Source organism: Pan troglodytes, chromosome 23, assembly GCF_028858775.2.
Source record: "Pan troglodytes isolate AG18354 chromosome 23, NHGRI_mPanTro3-v2.0_pri, whole genome shotgun sequence".
NCBI lineage: Eukaryota > Metazoa > Chordata > Mammalia > Primates > Hominidae > Pan > Pan troglodytes.
Genome location: NC_086016.1, coordinates 48,881,713 through 48,908,749, shown reverse-complemented (window position 1 = coordinate 48,908,749; position 27,037 = coordinate 48,881,713). Strand labels below are relative to the sequence as shown.

General features: G+C 48.3%; 1 protein-coding gene and 1 long non-coding RNA gene across 13 annotated transcripts in view; one reads left to right on the top strand and one right to left on the bottom strand.

Annotated features, from left to right (window-relative positions):
• Positions 1-27,037, bottom strand: part of TBC1D22A (TBC1 domain family member 22A) — a 413,175-nt gene that overhangs the window by 266,653 nt on the left and 119,485 nt on the right. For all 11 annotated transcript variants that reach the window (XR_010156181.1, XR_010156179.1, XR_010156180.1 and 8 more), the window contains 2 exons: positions 18,300-18,428; positions 14,849-14,911 (listed from right to left, as the gene is read on the bottom strand). Coding sequence is in view for 8 of the 11 variants with exons in the window: in XM_515210.9 (XP_515210.4) it covers positions 14,849-14,911; positions 18,300-18,428 (192 nt within the window). In the remaining 3 variants the exon portion in view is untranslated. The remainder of the gene's footprint in view (positions 1-14,848; positions 14,912-18,299; positions 18,429-27,037) is intronic.
• LOC107970278 (uncharacterized) lies at positions 7,858-18,380 on the top strand. Of its 2 annotated transcripts, none has more exons than XR_001712788.3 (2): positions 7,858-7,990; positions 17,407-18,380. It is a non-coding gene; the product is annotated as an uncharacterized LOC107970278 (long non-coding RNA). The 2 variants fall into 2 exon arrangements; XR_001712787.3 differs by lacking the exon at positions 17,407-18,380 and adding an exon at positions 8,325-8,446 and having other exon boundaries at positions 7,903-7,990.

The following is a 27,037-nucleotide window of genomic DNA, read 5'->3' as shown; positions in this document are numbered from 1 at the left end:
GACCACACAGAGTTATGAAGAAATGGGGAAACTCTGCCCAGCACCTCCTAACCAAGAAGGCCCAGGGTGCCTGAGGCCACTGACATCCCTCCACGTGTGTCCAGAGGACCGCAGCAGCCAGCAGCCACTGGACCCAGCTCTGTCGCCACACGGCATCCTCTACAGCCCAGGGAACAAGCAGTGCAGCGCCCCAGGAGCACGCACCCTGGACAGAGGGAGTCAAGGCAGGCACCGCCCAGAGCAGGGGGCAGTCGCACTGCAGGGCTGGGTGTGAGAGAGTGAGTGAGTGTGTGTGTGTGTGTGTGTGTAGGAAGAATTTAGGCAGTGGAGCACCCCCACCATTTAACAAGGCCCCTCACTTTCAGAGGGCTTGTCTCACACATGCATGCACACACACACACACACAAACACACACTCTCTCAAGGCTATATCTACTCATAAGCATGAATGCAGTACTTTCCTCAGCAGCCTAAGTGGTGGATAAAACCAATTTGGCAAATAGGACATACCCAACTTCACCCAAGGAGGATGCCGAGGGGAGCCCAAGTCCTCTCAGCACAACAAGCTCCCGGGCTCTGTGGAACATGAAACAGGCTGCTGCAGGGGGAGAGATCTGAGCAGGCCCCGACTCGGTTCCACAGCAGGAGCCTCCATGAGGCCCGCATCTCTGAACTGTACCTGAGATAGACCGAGTTCTGCCTGAGCACAGCCTCGGGAGAGACACGGAATGCACTATGCACTACGGGGCAAATCAGGACCACCAAACAGGCACGGCAGGAGGTGGCTAAGCCTTCAGTTAGCAAACAAACAGTGCTGAAGCACCTGCCAAGTGAGTGCCCTTTCACAGGCAACCCAAAGACCCAGCAATTACCTTCTTCCCCTCATCCAAGTCAGGACAGAGGGCCTCTGCCCACCCAGACTCCGGGACGCTCCGCACCAGCCTGGATAGTAATGTACTTTAAAAGAGCACGCTTGTATTACTTTGAGGAAAAATGGAGAATTCCAATTTCTTATTGACTGAAGAAAGCTATCAGTCAGTCCAAATTCTTCAGATTTAACTCGGCTTGATGTCCGCTGTCATCCAACTGACATGTAAATAAAGGATAGCCAGCTCAAGCATTGAACAAAAATGACCTTTTTAACGTGGCAAGCAGGCTGAAACAGTGAAAAGTGGGTGTCCCGTGGAGGCGTGTGACACTGCACACAAAGCCTGGCTCTGCCGCTAAAGGCACATGCTTTTAGGGCACTGCTCCTGAGGCCCACCCCTCAGAGAATCCCAGGGAGACCTGCGGACCACACATGCCATCACCACTATAGCACACCCCAGATGCGTGTGGCATCCAGCCCCTTCCCCCAACTCCACTGCCACAAGCCTGACCACCATCACCTTGTGCCTGGTCCGCCGTGACAGTCTCCTGGCTGGTCTTCCTGCTAACACCCCCCTGCTCCACATCCCGCTGAGCAGCAGAGGTTGCTGCTAAAAATGTCAGGTCACACCATCCGTCCCCCGTGGCTTTCCAAGACCCTGACGAGACAATGCACTCCCGAGCATGGCTTCAGGTGTGTGCCTGGCCGCTCCCTGCTCTCTGGCCTCCTCGCCGGCAATGGGTGCTCTCTCACCAGGCCCAGTCACTCTGCGGCTGTCTCAGGGCCTTTGCACTGCTACTCTTTCCACCTGGAATCCCCGTCTCCCAAACTTCCCACAGCTCCCACGATGTTCCACCCAAGTCTTAGTTCACATGCATCTCCTCAGAGAAAAGCTCCTCTGCCACCACCCTACCCAAAGCAGCAGCTCCTCCACCGCACTGCCCCGGCTCTGGCCTATGGCTCTCACCCAGTTCAAGGTGGGTCCCCGGGAAGGGTTTCCTCCACCCACTTTACAGCAGTGCCCACAGTCCTGCACGGCCGGCACAGAGGAGGACTGGGAAGCTCTTTGTGGCTAAATGGAGGTGTGGATGGTGGAGGCGAGGATGGTGGAGGCGCGGATGGTGGAGGCGAGGATGGTGGAGGCGCGGATGGTGGAGGCGAGGATGGTGCAGCTGCTCCCTGATGCCCTGCATGTGAGCCCTCCCCTTCCTCCCTTCTCCAGGTTTTGTGCCATTGGCAGGGCCTGGGCTCATTCTGGGGGTCTGTGTGGACAGATAATGAATGCCATGGGTGCCTGCCTGGGTTTGTGATCAGCCTCTCCCATCTGTTTCCTCTACCAGGCAATGCTGCAGCCTGGCACTTCAAACGTCAACCAATCAGGACCTCAGGGCCCCCACCTGTCTGAGTGGAAAAATGCACAGAGAGGAAGGGGCAGAAGTAACTCCACTGAAAGGGACAGGGAAGATAGAAGCACTTGGTGAAGGGAGACTGCAGAGAGGTGACGGGAAGAGAGGGTGGTGAAAGCTGAGGAGGGAGGAGGAGAGGAGACTTCTATGCAGAGAAAAGAGCATGTGTGCACACACGGAGAAGAACACACGCACACACACACAAAGAAGAGCACATGCACGGAGAAGAGCGCACACACGTGAAGAGCACGCACACACAGAAGAGCACACGCACAGAGAAGAGCGCACACACGTGAAGAGCACACACACACAGAAGAGCACACATGTGGAGATGAGCACATGCACACAGAAAAGTACACACATACGAAGCGTGCACACAGAGAAAAGCCCGTGTACACAGAGAAGAGTGTAAGTGCACCAATCTACACACACAGAGAAAAGCTCATGTGCACAGAGAGCACACGCGCACACATGAAAAGCACATGCGCACATATACACACGCAGGAAAGAGCCCATGTACACACACAGAGGCACAAGTGCACATACACAAAAAAGAACACACACACATGCACCTAGAGCACACACACACACACACACACACACAGCTCAGGGTCCATCTGGGACACACACACAGCCACAGGCCAGTGAAACAGCTCAGGGTCTATCTGGGAAGTACATGTGGCTGAGAAACAGAGTGAGCAGCCTTTCCTTAGCGACTTGCTCGTAGGTGGAGAGCTGTTTCTTTTCTCCCTGAAAAGCCTTCCTATTTCCAAGCCTTCCTATTCCAAGGATCTGGGATGGAGAGGCCCTGCCAGATGAAACCCATGGTGCGTGCTCCCGCATCTGCCATCAGCGCAGAGTCTCTGCTACTAAGAGGAGGCCTGAGCGTCTTTCCTGCTGAGGGATGTGCTGCCTGCAAGCTGTGTTCAGGCCCACCATTCCCACTGTAGACAGCGGCGCCCAGGCAGCTAACCTATCCTAAATGCACACCAGCCTCGCCAATTAAATCACTGCCACAAACCACACAGAGCTGTGCAGCCCCTCCCCAACATTTATTCTGGGCAGGCTCTCCTTGCTCTCCATGTAATTATGGATCTAAACTCACCTTCTGGCTGCTTATCTCCCTCCAACGATAGCTATTAATTTAGAAAGTAAGAAAACATATACGATTTACATTTTTTTGGGTAGCAGTAGGGAAGAAAAGGTAAATAACTTGCTTGAATTTCCTGCAGCTGCCCTTTCTCCCATCACTGCTGTGCTGAGGGCAAACCAAGAACCAACATGGCTCCACCCTTGACTAAGCCAAACGCAGGTCGCAGGTCGCAGGCCGCAGGCCGCAGGCACCCCGCACGTGGCTGAGAGGCTAATGTGAGCCCCACCTGCCTGCAGTTGGTCCTAGCTCAACTCACCCCAGCTGCAGGACCTCCCATCACCCACCAGAAAACTGCAAAAGGGGCAGCCATCCCACCAACGTGGCAGACAGAAACCTCTCTCTCAAAATGCTACCGCAGATCAGCCTTGTCTAGACTCAGGAGGAAAATCCCCAACACCTACAATAATGGAAACAAGGTTCCATAAACAGAGAACATCTGGGACACGGGAAGGTCATGCCCCTAGAAGGATGGAGAAGGACCACTGATTCCTGCCCGCCCACAGGTTGAGGAACAGCCTGCGGGAAACCAGCAAGGCAGGGGGAAGCTTGGCCCCTAGGTTCAGGACATCCCTGGCCATGCCCCAGAGGCTCCCTTGGCCCCAACTTCTGGGACCGCTGGCCCTCGAGTGTCCACCTTGAGAGACCCACTCAGCTCAGTCCCCAGAGGCCCCGCCTGTCCCCCACCCGCCAACCGACTGCAGGCTTCTCTTCCAGCGCCCACCCGGTGCCCTCCTTCCCGTGGCCGGCTGCAGGGCTGGAAGCTAAGGATGCTAGCCCAGGGGATGGCTACTCAGGACACCCTGCACGGACCCAAATCAATCTGCTGCTTTACCAACTTGCTCATGAAAGGCTCTGAGCAGAGGCGACAGTCACAGACCCTGAGCTCCTCTTCATGCTGGCAAGCTATGAAGCCAACTCACAGGATGACTGTCTCCATCAGAAAGGACAGAGGCCTCCTCCAGGCCCGGGCTTCCCTTTCCTTGCGGCTTGCTGTTGTTTTCACTGCCTCATTCCTTTTTATCTTTTGTCTTAAATCACTTCATATGAGTTATGCTGGTGTTTTGAAATGGCAAAAACTAGTTCTAATCCCAAAGCAATTTAGTATCATTTTAAAAACTCCTTCCCAAATCACCTGATTTGTACTGTGGTGCCTAAGAGTCCCCACCGTCCCCCTCTGAAAGCCACAGAGGCTTTAAAACATTTTCTCAGCCGGGCGCGGTGGCTCACGCCTGTAATCCCAGCACTTTGGGAGGCCGAGGCAGGTGGATCACGAGGTCAGGAGATCGAGACCATCCCGGCTAACACGGTGAAACCCCGTCTCTACTAAAAATACAAAAAATTAGCCGGGCATGGTGGCAGGCGCCTGTAGTCCCAGCTACACAGGAGGCTGAGGCAGAAGAATGGCGTGAACCCAGGAGGTGGAGCTGGCAGTGAGCTGAGATTGCGCCACCGCACTCCAGCCTGGGTGACAGACTAAGACTCTGTCTCAGAAAAAAAAAAAAAAAAAAAACATTTTCTCGGCCGGGTGCAGTGGCTCACGCCTGTAATCCAAGCACTTTGGGAGGCCGAGGCAGGCAGATCACCTGAGGTCAGGAGTTCAAGACCAGCCTGACCAACATGGAGAAACCCCATCTCTACTAAAAATACAAAGTTAGCCGGGCGTGGTGGCGGGCGCCTGTAATCCCAGCTACTCGGGAGCCTGAGGCAGGAGAATGGCTTGAACCCGGGAGGCAGAGGTTGCTGAGAGCCAAGATCACACTACTGCACTCCAGCCTGGACAACAAAGCAAGACTCCATCTCAAAAAAAAAAAAAAATTTGTTTTTCATCCTGGTCACCAGCAGGCAAGCCAGGAAAGCACTCGCGGCTGAGAGCACACTCGGATGGTATTGCCGAGGGTTACCCTGAAATTATCTTGCCGCGTGATTTTCACCACAATGAGCTCGCCACATAGCAGACATCACTGAAAGCCTGTTGTAAGAAAAAGAGGTCCCAACACCAAAGGACACATGCTGTGGGACTCTGAAGCCCTGCATCAAATAATCGTACCTTTTTTTTTCTTTTTTCAAAAAACCGCATTGAGCCAGTTCTAAGCTTTTGCTCTCAGACTGGTAGGTAGGTAGGTAGGTAGGCAGATAGATAGATAGATAGATAGATAGATAGATAGATAGATAGATAGATTTTATTTAGATATGTATATATGTATACATACACATATATATATACATATATATGACAGATTTCATATCATTTTTTTCCAAATAAGCATTTTCAAAGTCTACAGGGTGACACCTAAAGGGGTCTGGGTAAAAATTGAGCATGCCACCTCCCTTGAAGGTGCGTCCACGGGCAGCGGGGCACTCGGCAGCAGCCCAGCAAGCTCTGAGCAACTGATGCTTTTCCCGGTTTGCTGGGAGTTCCTACCACCCCTCAATCCCAACCACTACCCAGTGCCTCCACTGCTGCCTTAGACAGTCTCAGCCAGAAAAGAAGTCAGGTAAGAATCTCTTCAAGGAGATTCCTTTCCTCCCCCGTCCACTGGGGCTGTCTCACAGCAGCGGCCCAGCCGAGAGGAAATACACTCCTGTGTGCTGCTTCTTACCCTGCTGGGGCAGGCAGGGGGAAGACCTGGCTGCTGCAGAACATTGAGGGGGCCTCTCAGACTCCTCATGCCCCTGGACAGGGCCCGATTCCTCGCAACTCCCTCAGGACCTTGCTGGTCCCTCTAGACTCACGCTCAGAGCGGCGACCAGAGGCGAGAGCTAGGGTGGAAGTCCACTGAAGCGAAACAGGAAGAGCCGACAGGTCCCCAAATTCAAGTGGCAAAAGCCAGAGGTACTAGGCCAAGAATCTCAGAGAAGAGGCCTAGCCAGCCGGAGCAGCCATCAGGGCGGGGAGGGCAAACAGGCTGGCTCCATGCCTGGTCCACAGCTTCCCCGAGTACAGACGCCCCCGCAGGCTGAACTTCGCTCTGCTACCACACTGTGGGTTCTCGAAGGGGAGCCCCTTCGCCTGCAGCCTGGGATGGCTGTGCCACTGCACTTCACCTCAACCCTCGGCCCTCAGCCCCGAACGCCCACCAGGCTGAGGTCTGTGACCCCCTGCAGGGCGTGAGGTTGGGTTGCAGAGTCCCCTGAGGAAAGAGATCCACAGAGACTCCAGGTGCACCAGGGAGAGATCCGCGGCCCAACCGGGCCAGGAAATAGAAGAAATCACAGAGCAGGGAAGTGAGGCAGCCCCAGCAATTAGGCATGACCCTCCAGAGTGGACTGCCCCATACGCTGCCCCTCCTCGGGCTGTCTTCTCCAATTCTTTCAGCCACCCTGGAATGCAGTCGGCAGGATACAAACTGTGGTTTCACTGACAACTGTATATGATCTCTCTGGGTTTCACGCACATCTGTCTTCATCCCTCACTTCAACTGTGCGCTGCTGAGGACAGAGACATCTGAGTCTTCGTGTCCCCACACGCCCACCGGGTGTCTGTCTGCTGGTGTTCTTCGGGAATCACAACCATTACAACTTTGTGTGTCAAAAATGCAGGTGTGTTGCTTGCAGTTATCACAGGAAAGGTGAAAACAATGTGCCCACTTGAACAGGACTCTGAGTGGAGGCGAAGAGTCAGCCCAGTGGAAGGGCTGGTTTAGCGGACACAGTGGGGCTCTGTCCCAGGACAGCAACTCGCATTCCAGCAAGTGAGCTGTCGCTTAAGTGGTGATATTATCTAGCAAAGGGCAATAAAGGAAGGATGCCCTAAGGATGTGGCTGTGTTTAAGGACAACACAGAATAATCTGAAATGGTTCAAACAAGAAGTACTCACTGGATATTATTAGCTACTAAAGTTCTAGTAACATTCTTGATGTTCACGTCTTTGTTAGAGAGTGGGAATTCATTAAAAGTAGTACAAACTTTAAACTCTTCCCAAAGTATCTTTTCTGCAAATCAGTTAATACTCAACAATAATAAAAATGGTTGCTACTACTGGGTACCACCAGGGCTGAAGAAATTTAAAAACGAGAGGTATTCCCAGCTTGCTTGCCAAACTTCAGAAATCTGAACGCCAGAACATGCATGCTAATTCGGAAGGAAAAGGTTCTTCCTAAAAACCTCAACAGCACTCTCCCACAGAAGGCTCCCAGGAGGGGCTTGAGGTCCCCTACTAAGGACCCCGGTCTTCACCGTGTCCACCTAACAAACACCCCGCATGCCTCCAAGGCAGGCCCAGAACACCAGCAGTTCAGTGCACACGAGGGAGCTCAGAGATTTTGCATAACTAAAAAGGAACGATATTGAAATTGAAAATGTTGCTGTACTCATGTTTACTTATAAACAATCTGATTTGAGAAATTTTAAAACATCATAATTCTATATGCATCAGCAATGTGACATCACGGTACACAAAGCGCCATGGAGATAATTTCTGGGAGAGGAGCAGAACAGAGAATTCTACTGAGAAGACCTGTGCGATGTACAGCCCTCAAAATCCAGAAGCATCGCAGCCTCAGAAAGAAGAAATTATTTACAACTCAAGTTTCTGCAACATGATTCAAGGAACATCCCCCCCATGTGAGTTATAACACTTGATGAATGAAACCAAAATCGAACTGTAGAAATCTAGAATTGGGTTAAAAGGCAACCATATATCACATAAAATCCACAGAGTATACCAAAACTACTGACTATATGTTTACAACCTAATTAATGGGTAGAACTCTCTTGCGATGAGCAGTAATGCCACATTTGGTGTGTGAATTACTCAACATTCACCTCATTCAAATACGTTAATTTACAGCCCACGTTTTGTGCCCACGTCAGGTGTCTTAATAGGTTAGCAAAACACAGAGGTTTCCTTATGTCCAAAGAACTAAGTACTGAAAATAAACAATACTTTCACACCAAGGATCACATCACTATTACCAGAGAAAACAACGCAGCTGAGAGGATTCCACATCCGGGCATAACTGAAGAATCAATACAATGGTCAGAAAGCACTTTCCAAATTAAAGAGAAACCTGGCTTCCACGTCTGGCAGCGTGGCACATCACATGTTAGCAAACTTAATCCTGCAGTGTGGCCTGGCACGTTAGATGCCAACAAACTTCTGAAATACACTTTTAAAAATCCATCATGACCAATCTGGATTTATTTCAGGAATATACAGTTGGCTCAATACTAGAAAATCTAATAAAATTCACTACATTAACAGATCAAAGAAGCAAAAACATATCTCACATGGGAGGAAAAAGATTTGATAAACCTCCACAACCATTTATGATTTTAAAACTAAGAGCAAGGCACCTTCCTTAACATAGTAAAGATTAAAATCACAAGTCAATGGTGCAACGTTAAAAGACTTCCCTTTAAAATCAGCAGTGAGAACAGGATGTTTGCTTTCCCCAATAAGATTAGTACATGAAGGTTTAGAGAAAATTTATTTTGTAATGGGCAAAAATTAGAAAGAACTCCAGTGTCCGTCAACGGGTGCACAGACAGACACACTGTGGTACGGCCATACGGGAACACTACTCAGCAGGAAAAGGCAATGAACTCCTGATCCTTGCAACAGCATGCACAAACCTCAAAACCACTACGCTAAGTAAAAGAAGACACAGACTAAAGTCTACAGTTTCTATGACTCCATTTATATGAAATTCTACAAAAGGGCAGAACTCTAGAGACAGAAAGAAGATCAGCAGTTGTCAAGTGCAAGGGTGGGGAGAGGAGACTGACACAAAGGGACATGGGGAACCTCGCAGAGTGACGGAAATGTTCTGTATCACATATTAGGGGGCTGGTACACACCTATAAACACAGCTGTCAAGCCGGGCACAGTTACTCACGCCTGTAATCCCAGCACCTTGGGAGGCCAAGGAGGGTGGATCTCCAGGTCAGGAGTTCAAGACCAGTTTGACCAAGATGGTGAAACCCCATCTCTATTAAAAATACAAAAATTAGCTGGACATGGTGGTGGGTGCCTGTAATCCCAGCTACTCGGGAGTCTGAGGCAAGAGAATCGCTTGAACCCAGGAGGCGGAGGTTGCAGTGAGCCGAGATCGCACCACTGCACTCTAGCAGCCTGGGCAACAGAGCGAGGCTCCATCTCAAAAAAAAAAAAAAAAAAAAAAACCACAGCTGTCAAAACATCCAATTATAAATCTAAAATACGTGAATTTTATTAGACCTCAATAAAGCTGACCAGAGGGAGAGAAAGAGAAAGGGAAGGAGAAAAGGAGGAAGAGAAGGAAAGTAGAAACTGATCACAGTGGACCCAGCCATCACCTGTGGAATGGATAAGCGAATGTTTCGATAGATGCAGGGGGTTGGAGGGATGCTTACGGCAGAAATCCTTCTTCCTATTAGCAGCCCAAACTTTAGGGGAGCACACAACTAAAAAAATCAAAGTTACATTTTCCCTGATCCATACAGCTAAGTATACAACCATGTCACTTTGGATGACAGGCTAAGTTACAGTCAGTAGGAAACAAGCAGAAGTGCTATGCACAGCTGCTGGGACACACCTTTAAAGTGGGGGTATGGCATTCTCTACCCACGTCTTATTATCCCTGCTAGTGGAATGCAAATGTGATAAAGAGTGCTAGGCCAGCCACCTTGGACCATGAGGTCAAAGCCAAGCATATAGAGGAACAAACAATGTGCTGACAATGACCTCGTACTGGAGATAGTAATCGAGTTCTGGCCTGTGAAGGCACATTCGGGATTTGCCATCACTTGCAGATGTATTGAAATCTAACCCCTACACCTCTACAATGCCAGAAACCATAACTCAATTTTTTCTACTGGCCAACACAAGACAAACTTTTTTTTTTTTTTTGAGACGAAGTATTGCTCTGTCACCCAGGCTGGAGTGCAGTGGCGCCACCTCGGCTCACTGCAGCCTCCACCTCCCGAGTTCAAGCAATTCTCCTGCCTCAGCCTCCCAAGTAGCTGGGACTACAGGTACGCCCCACCACGCCTGGCTAATATTTTTATTTTTCATAGAGACAAGGTTTCACCATGTTGGCCAGGCTGGTCTTGAACTCCTGACCTCAGCTGATCTGCTTGCCTTGGCCTCCTGAAGTGCTGGGATTACAGGTGTGAGCCACCACGCCCGGCCAAGACAAACATTTCAATACTTTCCTAAAGCCCCTTGCTCATCATTCAGTTTCCCCACACACACAAGGCTGTGCTCAGGTTACCCACTCTTCACACTCTGCCAGCCTGCAGGAGCCTGGCTCTCCCAGAAGCTCATCTACCCTCCAAGTTGATCCACTCTGCCAAGCCTTGCTGAACTGGGACCTGGAGAGGATCAGCACCCCCAGGGGGAGCACATGGGACCTGAGCAAGACCCACCGCAGAGGGGGTGAAAGGAAATTGAATTTCGAAATCCCAAACTCATTGAGCCAAAGGGAAAAGTCAAGCTGGGACCTGGGCCATGCAAACTTGCCTTCCCCTTTTGGTTCCAAAATAAGATGGCTACACGATGAAGCTACATGCCTCCCCCATATTTTGCCCACAAGGAAATTCCTAGTGAGCTGCAAGATCTTTTAAGGTGTTTCTGTAAAAATTTCACCATGGCAGTGTAAATGGACAACTTATGTTCACAGGTGCACCCCAGCCCACCAGACACAAATGCATATCTGATTGTTTCCTTCCCCCTTGTGTCTAGGTTATCTTATGTAACATGCAGACTCCCTGCATTTTCCCTCTGCTCCATTTGTCTATGTCGTTTTAGGTTAAAAAAAAAAAAATGCAGATTCACTGAGCCAGACAAAGGCATGAATGTTTTTCTCTGTCTCCCTCATATATGAAAACTGTGCACTTCTCAATATCCAGCCCTGTCCCCTTTAAATTTGGAGCCCTGAAAATCGTCTTGGGAGAAAGACATAGACCTGTCTCCCAGGCGTGTGTCCTTAACTTTGGCAAGTAAACCTCCTAAAAATGACTGAGCGTTGTCTCATCATTTTTCTCAATTGACAGGGTAGGCTTTCCAAACCAACAGCTCAAGGCCCACGGTGGTCAGAGACAAGAGGACCAATTGCCAACTGCTACCACTAGCAGTGACTCAGGGTCCACACTCTGAGACCAAGAGGCCTGAGAGGTCAGCTGTACAAAGAATGCGGCAAGTGGTAGGAAAAAATAAATAAGAATAAACCAAAGGTCCTGTGGCAGGCTCTATTTCCCATTTTTAAAATCGTAAGTAAAAAGGAGGTTATAACAAATTATCTCATTTTCCAGGTATGATAGGCACAACTACTAAAAAGGACAATCAAAGAGAAGTGTCTCAAAATGACTACTTCTGTTGGATACTAATTTTCTCTTTTTGTATTCTACAATCTGTAAATACTTTTGCTTTAACAATCCTGAGGTTTTTTTTTTAACAGATTTACTGCACAGACAAGAAATGTCAAAGTTTAAATGTGCCTTTACTGAAGCAATCAACATGCAAAACAAAATATCTCAAATAATAAAAATTTCAGCTTTAAAGAGATAACATTTACTATAACAAGAAAAACGTGATAACTAAGAATAAATCTAATAAAACACGTCAGGCAGGAGAATAGGGTCTGGAGGCAGGTAACCTAAGGCCAATTCACACTAGCTTCCTAGAACTAAAAAAACAAACAAACAAACAAACAAAAAAACGAAACAAAACAAAAAAAAATAACTTTCCATGCCCAGGTAACAAAAGGACCAGAGGCTACTCCCTTCACAATCCACCCCTCTTCTGCGTGGCAGATGAAAAACTGAAAGTACCTCTGATTTGTCCCCTCCAGCAACCTAGCAGCCTGGTCCCAGGCCAAGTCTTCATCTGCACAGGAATATAATTTTGTGACTTCAGCCTCTGATTGGTCACTTTCTGCAACCAATCAGACATTTGCATAGGGTGCTTCACTTCAGCCTCTCATTGGTCGCTTTCTGCAACCAATCAGACTGATCGCGGGCCACTACCTCATTTACATAGGGTGTACACTAAGTAACCGATGGGAAACCTCTAAAGGGTATTTAAACCCCAGAAAATCCAGTTACCAGGCCCTTGAGTTGCTTGCTCAGGTCCACTCCCGACCTGTGGAGTGTGCTTCCATTTTCAATAAATGTCTGCTTTTGTTGCTTCATTCTTTCCTAGCTTTGTTTGTGCATTTTGTCCAATTCTTTGTTCAAAGCACCAAGAACCTGGACACCCTCCACCAGTAACACATGTACGAGACGCTTCATGGGGGAAATTCAAAACCTTCACTGAAAAGCATTAAAAATGACTTTTAAAAGAGGAACTAGCACATTCACAAAAATGAATATTTAATTTCATAAAGCTATCCATTCTCCCAAACTAAAAATTGTCTTTTCTGACCCCTAACTTTCCATGGAATAGAAAGATTCCATGCAATTCCAGTCATAAACCAAACAGACCCAAAAAACAAAAAACAAGTGAAAGACCTTGGCAAACTGACTCTGAGACGTATGTGGAAGAGCAAGGGGTGGGACTGGCCAGTCCACGGTGAAGAGGAAACCAGTGGGCGGTGTGCACCCCCACCAGGTAGGAGGACGTCATGAAGCTAAATTACTTGCGGGGTGCGATATGAAAGGAACACTACGTAAATACTGGGACAAAAAAACAACACAACACAACACAGATCTATATGAATGTGGCAGTGACAGAAAACAGGAGTGACATAACAAATATGGGAGACGAGCTGGACCCAAAAACAGTATGGGGACTGCCACTGTCCCAGGAGGAAATTAAACAGACTCCTGCCTCCCATCACACATGGCCATCAACTGCAGATGAACTGAACACAGAGGCGTGAAAAGCAAAACTTTTGGATGAAAATCTGGGTGAACTTCATGTGTAGAAAAAAGTTCTTCAGATAACATGCATCAGTGCTCACCATAAAAGACTGTTAAGTTCAACCACACTAGAGCTAACAACTTCTGCTCATCAAGATCCACCAAGAAAAAAGGAAGAGAAAAGCTGCAGAGGGCAGATCTTTGCAACATACAAACTGACAAAGAATCAGAATTCTTACCATGTAAAGATCAACAACTAATAAAGGAGCGAATCGACAAACCAAAAGAAAAATGGGCAAAAGGCAGGAGGAACATTTCGCAGAAGGGGGAAGACAGAAGACATCCGTAAATATACAAAGAGATGCTTAACTCGGTGAGTAACCAGAGAAACGAACGTGAGGACTGCAACAGGAATATCCACCAGAGCAACAAAAACAGGAAGTCCCACAGCATGAAGAACTGGCAAGGATGTGCGGCGTGCGGAGGGAACACTCACACGCTGCAGAGGACAGTTTCATTGATAGCGGCCGTCTGGGAAGCTTGTGGACATTATCTTGAAGGTACAACAGGCACACACCACACCCAATGATGCAATAATTGTACTCCTTTGTAAAAGCCTTAGAGAAATCTTGCCTGTGAGCACCTGCGTAAATGTACGTGAAGGCTCCAGATAACACCCTTCCTAACAGCAAAACATCAGAAACAACCCAAATGTCCAACAGGAAGAAGACGAAGGAGAGTGAGGAATATTTAAATAACAAACTATTATGTAACTAGATACAGCAGATTAGCTGAATCTTAGAAAACAATGAGAGACGCCGGGCGCCATGGCTCACACCTGTAATCCCAGCATTTTGGGAGGCCAAGGCGGGCAGATCACTTGAGGTCAGGAGTTCAAGACCAGCCTGGCCAACAAGGCAAATCCCTATCTCTACAGAAAATACAAAAATTAGCCGGGCGTGGTGGTGGGTGCCTGTAATCCCAGCCCAGGGAGGCTGAGGCAAAAGAATCACCCGAACCCAGGAGGTGGAGGTGGCAGTGAGCCGAGATCATACCACTGTACTCCAGCCTGGGCGACAGAGCAAGACTCTTGTCTTTAAATAAATAAAGGAAAAAAAAACAAGAGGCAGAGACCAGACTACACAAAGAGTGATGCAGCTCCAAAAGACCCAAATTAAATGAATACATTGTGTCCCTACTGTCCCATGAATGAAAGTCACAAAGAATCGTAAACATAAAAGGCAAGAAAGCGTCATCCAGGAAGGGGGTTGCAGGGGGGTGGGGGATACACAAGCGGCCTCGGTGCTCTAGGTCAGGCCTGAGGTCAAGGCCATGTTTGTAGCTGGGCAGCACTGGGGGGTTCTGTTTCCTCAATCTGGTGGTGGAACATGAGTGCATACATCCACACATATGTATTACATACATTCTTCGCTGTGTGTCAATATTATACAGTAAAAATATTTAAAGAACAAATAGGAGTCCTGTCAGCAACTGTGTCCACAAGGGCCAGATGCACCGGCAGCTCGCCACAGCAACCTTGCTTCTGGGTGAAGCACCTCCAGCTGCGCCCACTGTCTGGTTAGCACAGTGGGCATCAGCCACTCCCAACGAGGGGAACTCCCCACGGCAAGAGCTTCTTACCTCCATCACCTTGGGCTGCAGGATCAACGCTTCAGGGCTCATGCGAGGGATGTCTATGTGGATCTGGAGAAGCAGGAGAAACGGACATTTATGTTACGTCACAACAAACATCATTACGAGCGATATGATTAAAACAGCAATACTGAGGTAAGTCCTTCCCCGGCCTCTACCCCGCTCTCTCCTTGAGGATTCTCGTTCTCCATGTTACCACCTTCTCCCCTGAAGGAGGTATCCAAAGCCTGTTCTCTCTGAACAGCTCGCCCAGGCCTAGGCGACAGGCTTGCTTGACGCTGTCCCTATCCAGCAGCCGTTGCTGCATGATTAGGAACAGAGCAGGCCTCGGCTGCTTAGTAACATCAGCCATAGCAATTAGTAAACATCGATTTTCAGCCTCTGACACAGACAGCAATTCAAGTACATCAATAGTTTACAAGTTTTCAGCTGTGACAGCTTCTTCCTGGACAGAGGCCACATTTTTCTCCACTTTATGAAGTCCTGGGGGAATCTAGAACATTTCTGAAAGGAAGCCTTTGAAAGCCTCTGTTAGTGTCAGCTGGTTCCTGCTTGGCCACCGTCTGACATCAGAGTCATAATAAAGTCCCCAACACTGCAGAGGAGGACACTTGTGGTTCAAGAAGCAACCAAACAAGAGTGTTGTGGGCTTGGCCTGGCATCACAGGCAGGCTCCCGACATCCCACGTGAACATCTCACACCAGCCCACACTCCCGTTTATCCAGGACAACGGCACCAATGGACTGAGGGAAGACAGGCACATTTTAATGCCAAAGGAGATGCTGCAATTGCATTTCATTTCGCCCCATCCTTGCACATCTCCACAGAGGACTCTAACACCCAGGAGGCTGGGACACCATCACTCTGCCACTTATCACACTGTGGCCAGGCCTCAGTTTCCTTGTCTACAAAATGCCTGCTCCAAGTATCTCAAAACGTTACTGGTGAACATCAAGATTGTGAGTCAACAGCCAAATGGAGTCAGCTGAGGCACACACACACATCTGTGATGCGTGCCAAAGGAGGCCCGCCAGCAGCAGTGCTGCCAAGGAGGAGGAGAAAGAGGAGGAGGCAGAAGCAGCACTACTCTATCCAGACAGGCAGGGCCAAAGGACTGAAGCCGGCCCCATGCAGGAGCCCAGGTGCCAGCAGGGACAAGGGCCCAGGTCTCTCATCAGGGTGTCCTGGCGGCCTAATTGCTCTCCCATACAGTTACACTCGTGTGGACACACATCTGTCCCCAGCATGAGCAGCATAAGCTCCTGCAGGGCAGGAACCAGGTCTGAGCCACCTCTGCATGACCAGGGCCAGCAAAGCCCGCTTACATAGGAGCTCCTGTCACACATTTATTGAGCAGACAAGGCAGCATCCACCAGACCCAACCCCTGCCATCATCCCCATTGTCAGGAGAGGCTCCAACGTTAGAGAGGCGGTCCTCCACGAGGCTGGGCAGGTGGGGCTCTGTGCACCCCTCTGTCCATCCCCGCCTGCCTCCCATCATACGCAGAACTGGGCAAGTCAGAAAAAGGCCACAAGAGAGCTGACTGAGGGAGGAAAAGACAGACCAGATGAACGTTTAACTCTGACTCCATGTGGCTCTCCATGTGGCTTTGACACAGCATCTTCAGCAGAAGAGTGAGCACATAAAAATCAAATGAAGAAACGATGGAAAGCAAGCGGGAAACCTGCCGAGGCCACCCCACTCCTGCTGCCTCCACCAGTGTGCAGGGGTGGCACTGCCCACTGCAGGTCAGACGGCTGGTCAGGCTCAGTCCACAGGTCAAACGCCCAAGTGGATGTAAAGGAGAAACCAAGGTCTCCAAACCCCCACCGGGCCCAGCTCTGCCTGAAATGGCAATGGCGAGAACGCAGAAGGCGCAGTTCTAAGAGGCCTCAAAGCATCAGGCAGACAGGAAAAACGACCGCGTTGCCGCAGGCGTGTCTCATCTATATTAATGTAGAAATAGTCTGGGAATTCACAATAATCTGGAATCTTTTTATTACCTATCACAGTAACTAAATAAAGATGTATGCAACCTGTTCGTAATTAACTTTCTCTTCAAACACTCGTAACAGAATTCCACTTGGTAAAACTCGCAGATAGATGCTAGTGTCATCCTTTGGAAATCTTTTCTGAAATTAAAATGCATTAAAAAACAGGTTCAAAACAACACCAAATTTATCAATTTCCCAAAACCAGTGGAGTGGCAAAAGAGGCCAGGTAAGCTAATATTTCCTTAAGCAAATCCAAAGTAATCTGTGTATCAAATCAGTTTCCCAGAGTAACTGGGTGGCGGTCCAGTGCGGTCCAGGGGCCCTGGTGTGAGACAGAAGGCAACATGGGCCAGGGGCAGCTCCGGCCTGGAAGGAAATGGAGATGGCTGCTTTGCCCCAGCCTCACTCCTAAGCAAGTCACTTTTCCTCCTGCAGTCCTGTGTCCCATCCGTCTTGGAAGCTGCTGTCCAGGAAGGCATTTAACTTAAAGAATATTTGTTATGTAACAGAGGTAAGGCATATATTTGGACTTTTTTTTTTTTTTTTACAGATAAAACCAACTAACAAAGAGATGTGGCTATCCCACATCTGAGAGAGAAAATGTGGCAAAGCTCCGTCACCTAGAAGCAGGGTTTGCAGAGGGAAACATTCCTGCCATGCCTCAGGAAACCCAGAAGCTGGTTTCAGATAGCTAAGACAATAATACCAATTGAGAACCACCATTTTGACCTTTCACATATTGCAAAGACAGTGAGAATTATAAAGTCCTCAAAGAGCTATTCTAACAGCAAATTCTGGATGTACTGTGAATCATAAATCAATTTTAAGTATTTTCCCATTATGTACATCATCTGTCAACTGACTAAGAAACCATAATTAGACACACTTTATATTAAACTAAATCACAAAATGGTAACTTGGCTACACCTTCTGCTATGATCTGAAGTGTGTCCCCTGCAAAACCAAACTGATGAACACACCTTTCCTGGGTCGGTATCACATCCCTACCTGGACTGAAGAGCCCAGCGCCAGAGAACCCCAGGCAACCTCTCTGTCCTGATGCCATCAGCTAAGTGGTTGGGCCTGGGCCTTTAGGAATGGCCTTTTATTACCAGACAGCAGCTCACTGTGATACAAACTCCCACCATCACCCCAAGGCCGGTCTCAGGAATCCAAGGCATTTATTTTGTAACCTCAATTTAAAATACTCTTTTTACTTTTGTAGAGGGAACTGAAGACAAGCAAGATAGTACTAGCAGAGGAAATTTGCCATTATTTGTTTTAAAATTTATTTATTAGAAAATAAAAATCTGTGAGCTAATCAGGGACCTGCATCTTTAACTCTGACCAACTCCACATGGTTTTGATAAAACATTTCCTCCTATAAATCACAGCAAAGCAAAGTACATCAGGCAACATACGAAAAAAAGAAAGGATTCCCACCTGCCTGTATGTGTCCTGGTGAACTTCGTCGTTCCTAGAATCGTAATAGTGCTCAATAAATGCAAAATATTCTTTTTGTTTTCTCTGGAGAGTGGCTGGTCTCCGGTCTACATTGGCGGGAAGGTAACCCTGGGTGAGAAATAAACAAAAAATATACATGGTTATAGCTAATTCATGGAGTCCCTATTATTAAGCGTGAAATAAAAAGACTTCCATCCTACCTAAGCTTGGCATTCTGAAATCTGACACAGAGAGGAGCACAAATTGTGGGAAAAAAGAAACACACACAGAGGAGCTCAGCCAGCTGAACACAATGCAAGCACCACTCCCGACAGCACTCAGGAAGGGGCCTGGGCTTGCGTCCGCAGCCTCCCGGTGCAGGCCCTCCCCACTCACCTGGACAACAGTCCCACAGGCCCTGCAGCAGGTGGGCCCAAGGCTCTTCTACAACAGGGCTGCGAGATGAAACAAGCGCTTCTCTAGAGGCCTCATATACCAGACAGGATTCCAAAGTCTGAACTGTCTTCTAACAGCAACCACGCACACACACCCCACGCACACACACACATATGCACGCATGCATATACACACATACGTGTGTACGTACTCTCACTTATGCAAATGTGCTATCTTCAAAGACTCATGGGCCCATGGCAGCTGCAGTCTCAGTACATAAAGGGGACTTGAAGTCAGAAAGGGCCAGGCAGCACAAGGAGGTCACGAAGAACCTGATTCCTGGGCCAGACTGCCCAGGATTTCATGGTTTCTGTTGCCTTGTTTCTACTTTTTAACTTGACATTATTGACAATATATAGTTGTCCCTAAGTATCTATGGGGGATACCAAAATTCTTAGCTACTCAAGACCCTTATATAAAATGCCATAGTATTTGCATGTAACTTATGCACATCTGCTTGAATACTTTAAATAATCTTGACTTATGACACCTGATACAAGGTAAATGCTATGTAATTGTTATACTGTGTTGTTTTTTATTTATGTTATCTTTTGTTGCACTGTTACCATTTATTTATTTATTCATTTATTTTGAGACAGAGTCTCACTCTGTCGCCCAGGCTGGAGTGCAGTGGCATGATCTCGGCTCACTGCAAACTCCGCCTCACGGGTTCAAGTGATCTCCCGCCTCAGCCTCCCGAGTAGCTGGGACTGCAGGCACCCGCCACCACGCCCAGCTAAATTTTGTATTTTTAGTACGGGTTTCACTATGTTGGCCAGGATGGTCTCGATCTCTTGACCTCGTGATCCACCCGCCTCAGCCTCCCAAAGTGCTGGGATTACAGGCATGGGCCACCGTGCCGGCCTTTTTTTCCCAAAAATTTTCGATGCACAGTTGGTTGAATCTGCAGATGCAAAACCCCCAGATATAAATGGCCAATTCTAATTTATAAAATAAGAAGCACCCATTTTAAGCAATCAGTTTGGTGGCTTTTGACAAGGGCATCCAGCTATGTAACTCCTGCTCCAAGGAAGATACAGACACACTTCTATCCCCCCGCCCCTGTATACTTCCCAGTACCCTCTGCAGTCCATCCCAGCCCTGGCCGGGGAGGTGCTCACCTCCTCACTGTGCATGGCTGAGGCTGCCCTAGGACTCCCCAGAAATGGAGTCACTCAGGACCTACACATCGTGCAAGCTTTTCCTTCACTCAGCAGCACAGCACCTTCCGAGACGGATCCAAGTTACGTGAATCAGCTTTGATTTCCTTTTTCTAGCTGCGTCCGTTGAACGGATCCACCAGTTTGTTAAAGATTCGCCTGTCGATGAGCATTTCGGTTGTTTCCGGTTTGGGGTTTGTTATATTCCTGCACAGGATTTTCGTGGGCATACGCTTTGGGTTTTCATGGTTAAATACCTAGGAGTCGAGTTACTGGGCCATAACATTGGGATATGCTTAGTTTTCTAAGAAACTGTCAGCTCTTTTTCCAAAGAAATTACTCCACTTTACATTCCGACAAGCAATGTATGAGAATTCCAGATGCTACACAGCCTTTCCAACACTTAGTACTGTGAATCTAACTATCAGCCATGCAGTTGGGTGTGGTTTTAATTTCGTTTCCATAATGATCAATGATACCGAACATCTCTTCGTGGGGCCATCGCATCTCTTCCTTGGTGAAGTATCTGTTCAAATCTTTGGCCCAGCTTTTACTCAGGTTGTGTGTCGTCTTCTCACTGAGTTTGACGAGCTCTGTACACACTCTAGATACAAATCTTTTTCCTTTGTATTTACTGTCATTCCTCTCCCCAGTCTATGGCTTGCTTTTATGTCTCAAACAGATAAGGTCTTAAAGTTTCATGAAGTCCAGTTGATAGTTTTTCTTTTATAATTAGTGTTCCTGTATCTTATTTCAAAAAGATTTTCGGACAGACGCGGTAGCTCACACCTGTAATCCCAGCACTTTGGGAGGCCGAGGCAGGCAGATCACGACGTCAGGAGTTCGAGACCAGCCTGGCCAACATGGTGAAACCCCATCTCTACTAAAAATACAAAAATTAGCCAGATGTGGTGGCACGTGCCTGTAATCCCAACTACTCAGGAAGCTGAGGCAGGAGAATCACTTGAACCCGGGAGGGAAGTTGCAGTGAGCCGAGATCATGCCACTGCACTCCAGCCTGGGCAACAGAGCAAGGCTCTGTCTCAAAAAAACAGAAAAGGCTTTTCTCCTTGTTTTTTTCCTAGCAGTCTTACTGCTGTGCCTGGCCATGTCTTTCTCATCCCTCAAGTGTCTCCAGTGGTCACTTCTCCCATGAAGTCTGACTGGGCTCCTGGTCAGTAGTCACTTCTCCCACGAGGTGGGGCTGGTCACCTGGCGCTCCAGCGGCATCTAGCAGGAAGTTCACTCAGGACCAGGCCCTCATGGTACCAACCAGATGGCAGGCACACAAGCTTTCATTGGGTGAATCACATATGAACGAGTGACTGAATGAACAAATACATCCCGGATGGCACTTTTAGCCTTTGAAAGTGTTTCCCCATCTGTAGTAGACATCACTGTGTTAGCCACCAAATATCTACTCATCCTTGTTCGAACAGAGCCCTGAAGCTGCTCTGGGAGCCACGGCACCCTCTGCCCAACCCTTGTGGTCCGGATGGGAAGCCTCTTCTTTCAGGACAGGTCTTAACTGGGCTAAGCTACACGGCTAAGCCATCTTCCAGCCACCATGACTGACAGTTTGGGGGTGGAGAGGTGGCCCAAGGCAGGAATAGGAGCCAAGCCAGGGCTTTTCTTGGCTGCTGCTGTGAATGAAAGTGAACGCGCACAGTGTGGAGTTGCGGCGGCCACCCTCTGATGGGAGGGGAGAATCACAAGCTGCAGGTCCACTGAGAAAAGCTGACCTGAAAGAGAGCGGGACTCAGAGAGCCGCCAGGCCTCGAGCATGAAGCCAGACTCTAGCCCCATCTTTTCAGCTGTGTGAGCACTGGCATTCCTTCCATCCTCCGTAAGCTTCCACTGGCACCTATTCCATATTATAAATTACACTCAGGCACACTCACGTTAACACATTAGGATCACACCACTGAAACTTCTTTTTAATAAATGCTTATTGAAGTATAGCATACTTAGATAAAGGTGTACCCCAAAATCGTGTGCATTATCACAAACTGAACACATCCATCAATACCACCCAGGTCAAAGCCAGACCATCACCGTCTTAGCAGGCCTCTCGGCCACCGCCCCTTACCTCCTCCCCTCCTAAGCGGCATTTTTTCTGTCTGGCTGCTTTCATTCAGTGTTACACTTGAAAATTAATTCATGTTATAACACGTAACAGTAGTTCCTTCCTCCACTGCCGCATAACACTGCCGTGTATGAAATCCATTCTGTTAACAAACACTTGTGCTGTTTCCAGTTTTTGCTTTAAAGATTCTTGAAGCTCCCTTTTACAGTACATGAGATGCATTTCTGTTAAGTGTATACCTGGGAGCGGGCCTGCTAGGTTTGCACACCTCCGAAAGACTTTGCTAAAGAATCTTCAAAGTGACTCTACTCCTGTCAGAAGTGTATGCAAATTCCCAATGTCCTACATCCTTGCCAACACTTGATACTGTGCAACCTTTTCACATTAGCCATTCTGATGGCTTTGCAGTGGTATCTATTAAGCTACATTTCATTTTCATCTGAATTTCCCAGGAGACAAAGGGATGCCATTGCGTGTCTGCATCTGTGAAGTGTGAGTATAGATGTTTGAGTCCCTTCCCATGAGGCCATCTGCCTCCTCCTTTCTGATTCACAGGTGTTCATATCCAGATAGTCCACATGTGAGCCCTGCTGTAAACAGCCTCCTTCTGTGACTTGCCTTTTCACCCTATTAATGACGTCTTTGATGAAGAGAAGTTCCTAACTTTAATGTAGCCCAGTTTATGATCAGTCCTTTCCCTTTAAAATCATGGCCACATTCCCACTGTTGTTAAGTCCTGTTCTACAACAGGAATCAGCAAACTACGGCCCACCACCTATTTGTGTAAATAAAATTTTGCTGGACAGGGCACGGCCCATCCGTTTATGTACTGTGTGTGGCTGCTTTTGCCCTATTGCAGCAGAGTGGAGTGGCTACAAGAGACCACACGGCCCACAGGCTCAAATATTTACTATCTAGGCCTTTACAGAAAACATTTGCCAACCGTGCTCTAAAACATCCATTTTGAAGGTGACACTGACTTCCATCATACGCATTTCTATGGCACCTTTCCCCGATTTGTGAGTATTTTGATTATTTCTAATTGTCCAGTATTCTCAAACACACATCAGCTAACAATGTCAATTACTTCCTGAAGTAAACTTCCTACAGTGAACTTTTAGCTCAAAGGAATACCGGATACCTTCAAGGTTCACGATGCGTGATTTCCAAGTAGCCCTGGCAGAAAGGGCATCGGGTCACAACGGCCTGGTGACACGCATGTCAAACGCATCCCCAACCCAATGGGAGGAGGTGCCCCAGAGGAGAACACTCTCTCCAGAAAACAATCCTCGGTGAATTACAGTATTCTGGAGAGGGGCACAGAACAGTCTAGCTGCCAAGATGTACTCGAGGGACACTCAGAGTCCTCGTGATGGAGGAAAGGTGTGGCCATTATTCCCACCTGGCCTCTGTTTTCCCATAAAATGAGGAAATAGTAGTATTCCAAAGAGTGTATTGATTCGCATAATTCTAACAGTGACTGTCCAGGCGCGGCAGCTCACACCTGTAATCCCAGCACTTTGGGAGGCAGAGGCGGGCAGATCACGAGGTCAGGAGATTGAGACCATCCTGGCTAACACGGTGAAAATACTAAAAATACAAAAAATTAGCCAGGTGTGGTGGCGGATGCCTGTAGTCCCAGCTACTTGGGAAGATGAGGTAGGAGAATGGCGTGAACCCGGGAGGCGGAGCGTGCAGTGAGCCAAGATCGCACCACTGCACTCCAGCCTGGGCAACAGAGTGAGACTCCGCCTCAAAAAAAAAAATAAAAAAAAATTCTAACAGTAACAAAAAGAATAACCAGCCCCGAGTGTGCACAGAAGTGCCAGGCGTGGTTCTGCAGTGCCTTCCGGGTGGTTATTTAATGACCCACCTGAGCATCTCCAGAATCAGGCCTCTTTCACTGGGATGTGCTGGTGGATTGCCAGGTGCAGAGCTCCTTCTGTTGGGTACCCAGCCCTGCCCGCAGTGATGGGAAGGCATAAAATTACAAGGGGGGGCAGTGACGGCCAGACCTGAGTGAAACAAGCTTCTACTTCAAGTTCAAGCCAGCTTCACAGATAACCCTCTCAGAGCCACAGGCTTCATCCAGACCCGTCTGCACCTTGTTGTTATTTCAAGCCTGTCCGTCTCTTGGCAATAACAATTACATACGATTACTTCTTTTTCTTTGCCCCCGAATTGCCATACCCACAGGTGAACTAAGGAAGGGCTGGGTCCTCACCAGGCTCCGTGCTTCACACAGTGCTGCTTTAATCCCACTAATCACAGAAGGCCGTCACTGTCCCTATCTGCAGATGAGGAGACAGGCTCAGGAAACGTGGTTAATGTGCCCAGAGTCGCATGGACACGAAGGCAAACTCAAGCCAAGCCCCAGCTCCTAACCTGAGGTCCCACACTGCTCAGGAGAGCCATGTGATCCCAAGTCACTGAAGACCTGGGGACAAATCCGCATGCTAAGAGCCACCCACAGATACACACAACAACAACATTCATTCACCCAGCCCCAGCCACTCTCCCACCCGCTGCTCAGCCCTGGATACAGAGACGTTGAAGACTGGCCGGGCTCACAGGGGACTGTCCATCAGTGGGTGGACACAGACCCCACGGTCCTTTCTCCACACTCTGGCTGTAGAGACTCTGTGACAATCACATCATTTTAACACCACCACCCCGAAAACACTTCCAATTGCTTCTAATCATGCCCAGCATAAAAGCCCAGCCCCTGCCTAGGCTGACCGCTCCTGCGGGCCTGGCCCTTCCTGCCTCTCTGACCAAGAGGCCGAGACTCGTCACTCACCATGGCCCCTCCCACTTTTACTTCGCTGCTTAAATGTTCCTTAAATGCCACACCTCTCCTGCCTCAGTGCCTCTCTCTGAACTTACTCTTCCTCTGCTAGGACCCATTTCATCTAGATCAGGGGTCAGCAAACTGACCATCAGCCAATCCTGCCCACCCATTTTTGTAAAGAAAGTGTTATGGGAACACAACTATGTGCTTTCCTTTATACAGATTCCCTGTGGCTGCTCTGGGCCACAATGGCAGAGATTAGCTGCTACAGACCACAGGGGCCACCAAGCCCAGGGTGTTGACTGGCTGCCCTTTCGAGGACAGCCGCTGTCCACTGCTCTCAGTCTGTGCAGGGCCAGCAGCCGCCTTTCCACAAGAGCACCCTCTCTCGGTCTCCACCTCCCCAGCTGTGGGAGGAGCCCACGGCACTGCTTCCTGTTACTTACTGTTCTCCCTCTTCATCACCTGTGTCTGGTGGGCACTATTCCCTGATGGGAAACACAGTGAGGGAACGGGTAAGCCCTCTCCAAAGAATGAACCAGACAGGAATGCACCCCCAGGCACCTGCTTAGCTGCCTCCCTTGCTCCTCTAAGTCCCTACTCAAAGTCACCTCCTCAGTGCGGCCCACCCTGACCACTACCCACCTACTTCAACAGCCCCTTCCCCTCCTCGGCCCTCACCATCCCACCAAGCTGATCCCAGCCCTTTTCCTACAGCACTCCTCACATTCCACAGCACATCAAATCTACTTCTCGGTATATTGTTTGTCTTCTCCCACCAAAATGTGAGGTCCACGAGGGCGGAATGTTCATCCAAGGGCTTGGAATGCTGTTTGCCCCACAACGGAACCTCAGTCCTTCCTCGCTGAGTGCAAGAGTGATCACGACATGCAGCGATCCTGTCAGACCCAAAGGTGGCCACAGCCCTGAGACTCAGGGAGAAAGATGCGTGTGCTCACTTGGGACAAGTAAGAACAAGCATACACTTCTGGGTTTGGTTTTGATAGTGGAGAAGACAGAGGTGGAGAGAAAGAGACGGAGCACAGAGGACACAGGGAAATGTGTCCGGGTTGGCCGGGGGCAAGGCCGGAAACAGAGCCTGGCCAATGATGGGTGTGAAGCTGCGTGCAGCAGCCAGGAGAGAAGGCCTGTGTGCCAGTGAAGGGGCCTGGCCTTCAACACAGGGCAGCGTAGGCCACCAGGGGTGATCAGCTAGGCCGTAGTGTAGGCAGCCTGACATCAACCGCATTCAGTGGCAACAAAAAATCCATAGTGAACTTGCAAGAGGGCTCTCAGAAATACTTCCAACTCCCCAAAATGTAAATTAACTTGAAACACAAATTCTAAAAGGCAAGTACGTCATCATCGGAATGCAGGCAATAAAAACCCTACACGTGCTCCTGACACTCCCATCCCTAAAGGAAAACACACATATGCAAGTTGAGGCCTTTCAATAATTAAGCAAGACTAGAAATTATGCAAATGAAATACATTCAAGTATGCAATGAATTTTAAATGACAGAACTACAGAAAACTTAATTGCTGTATTAGCATGCTATAAAAACACTCATCATAAATGTAAAACAATGCATGCATATACTTATATCTAAATTGTCCCGGTGACACAAGAACCAAATTGTTCCCTCCCACTGTGTTCCTATGCAAACCTACCTCAATAAACTGCAAAAACAAAGATAATACTGGAGCTTCACTCATCACTGTTAACCATTAGACTCACTAATGCAAATGTTCAATGTTTAATTAGTTTTTGTGCCATGTTTCTGAAATACTTATTTTAAAAAGAGCCAGAAATATGATTCTGTATAGCAGTAATTTTTAAAAAGTTACTACCCTGCTTGCATAAAATGTAAACATTAAGTAGTATTACTAGTGGCTTAATGGTATGTTCTAGACTAGATGTTAGTTTTTCATAAATGACAAGTCATGTTTCTCGTCCTTCTTCATTGAAGTGGCACCGCCCACTCATCAATTAAAAATAAGGCTACTAGAATCATGTTAATGACAAATCATAAACACAATGAAAAAGAGTCATTAGTTTGCCAGACCCTGAAATAGGTTCCCATTCAAGCACAGCTTTGGTTATCTGCCTTTTAAGCCGGACAAATGATAAATTCTCAATTCTGGGTGTAACTGTTAACCTCTGGATCCTGGAAGGACTCATAGACTGGGATAAATCCCTCCCATCTTACCCTGCTCACCCGAACCCTCCCAGACAACATGCTCA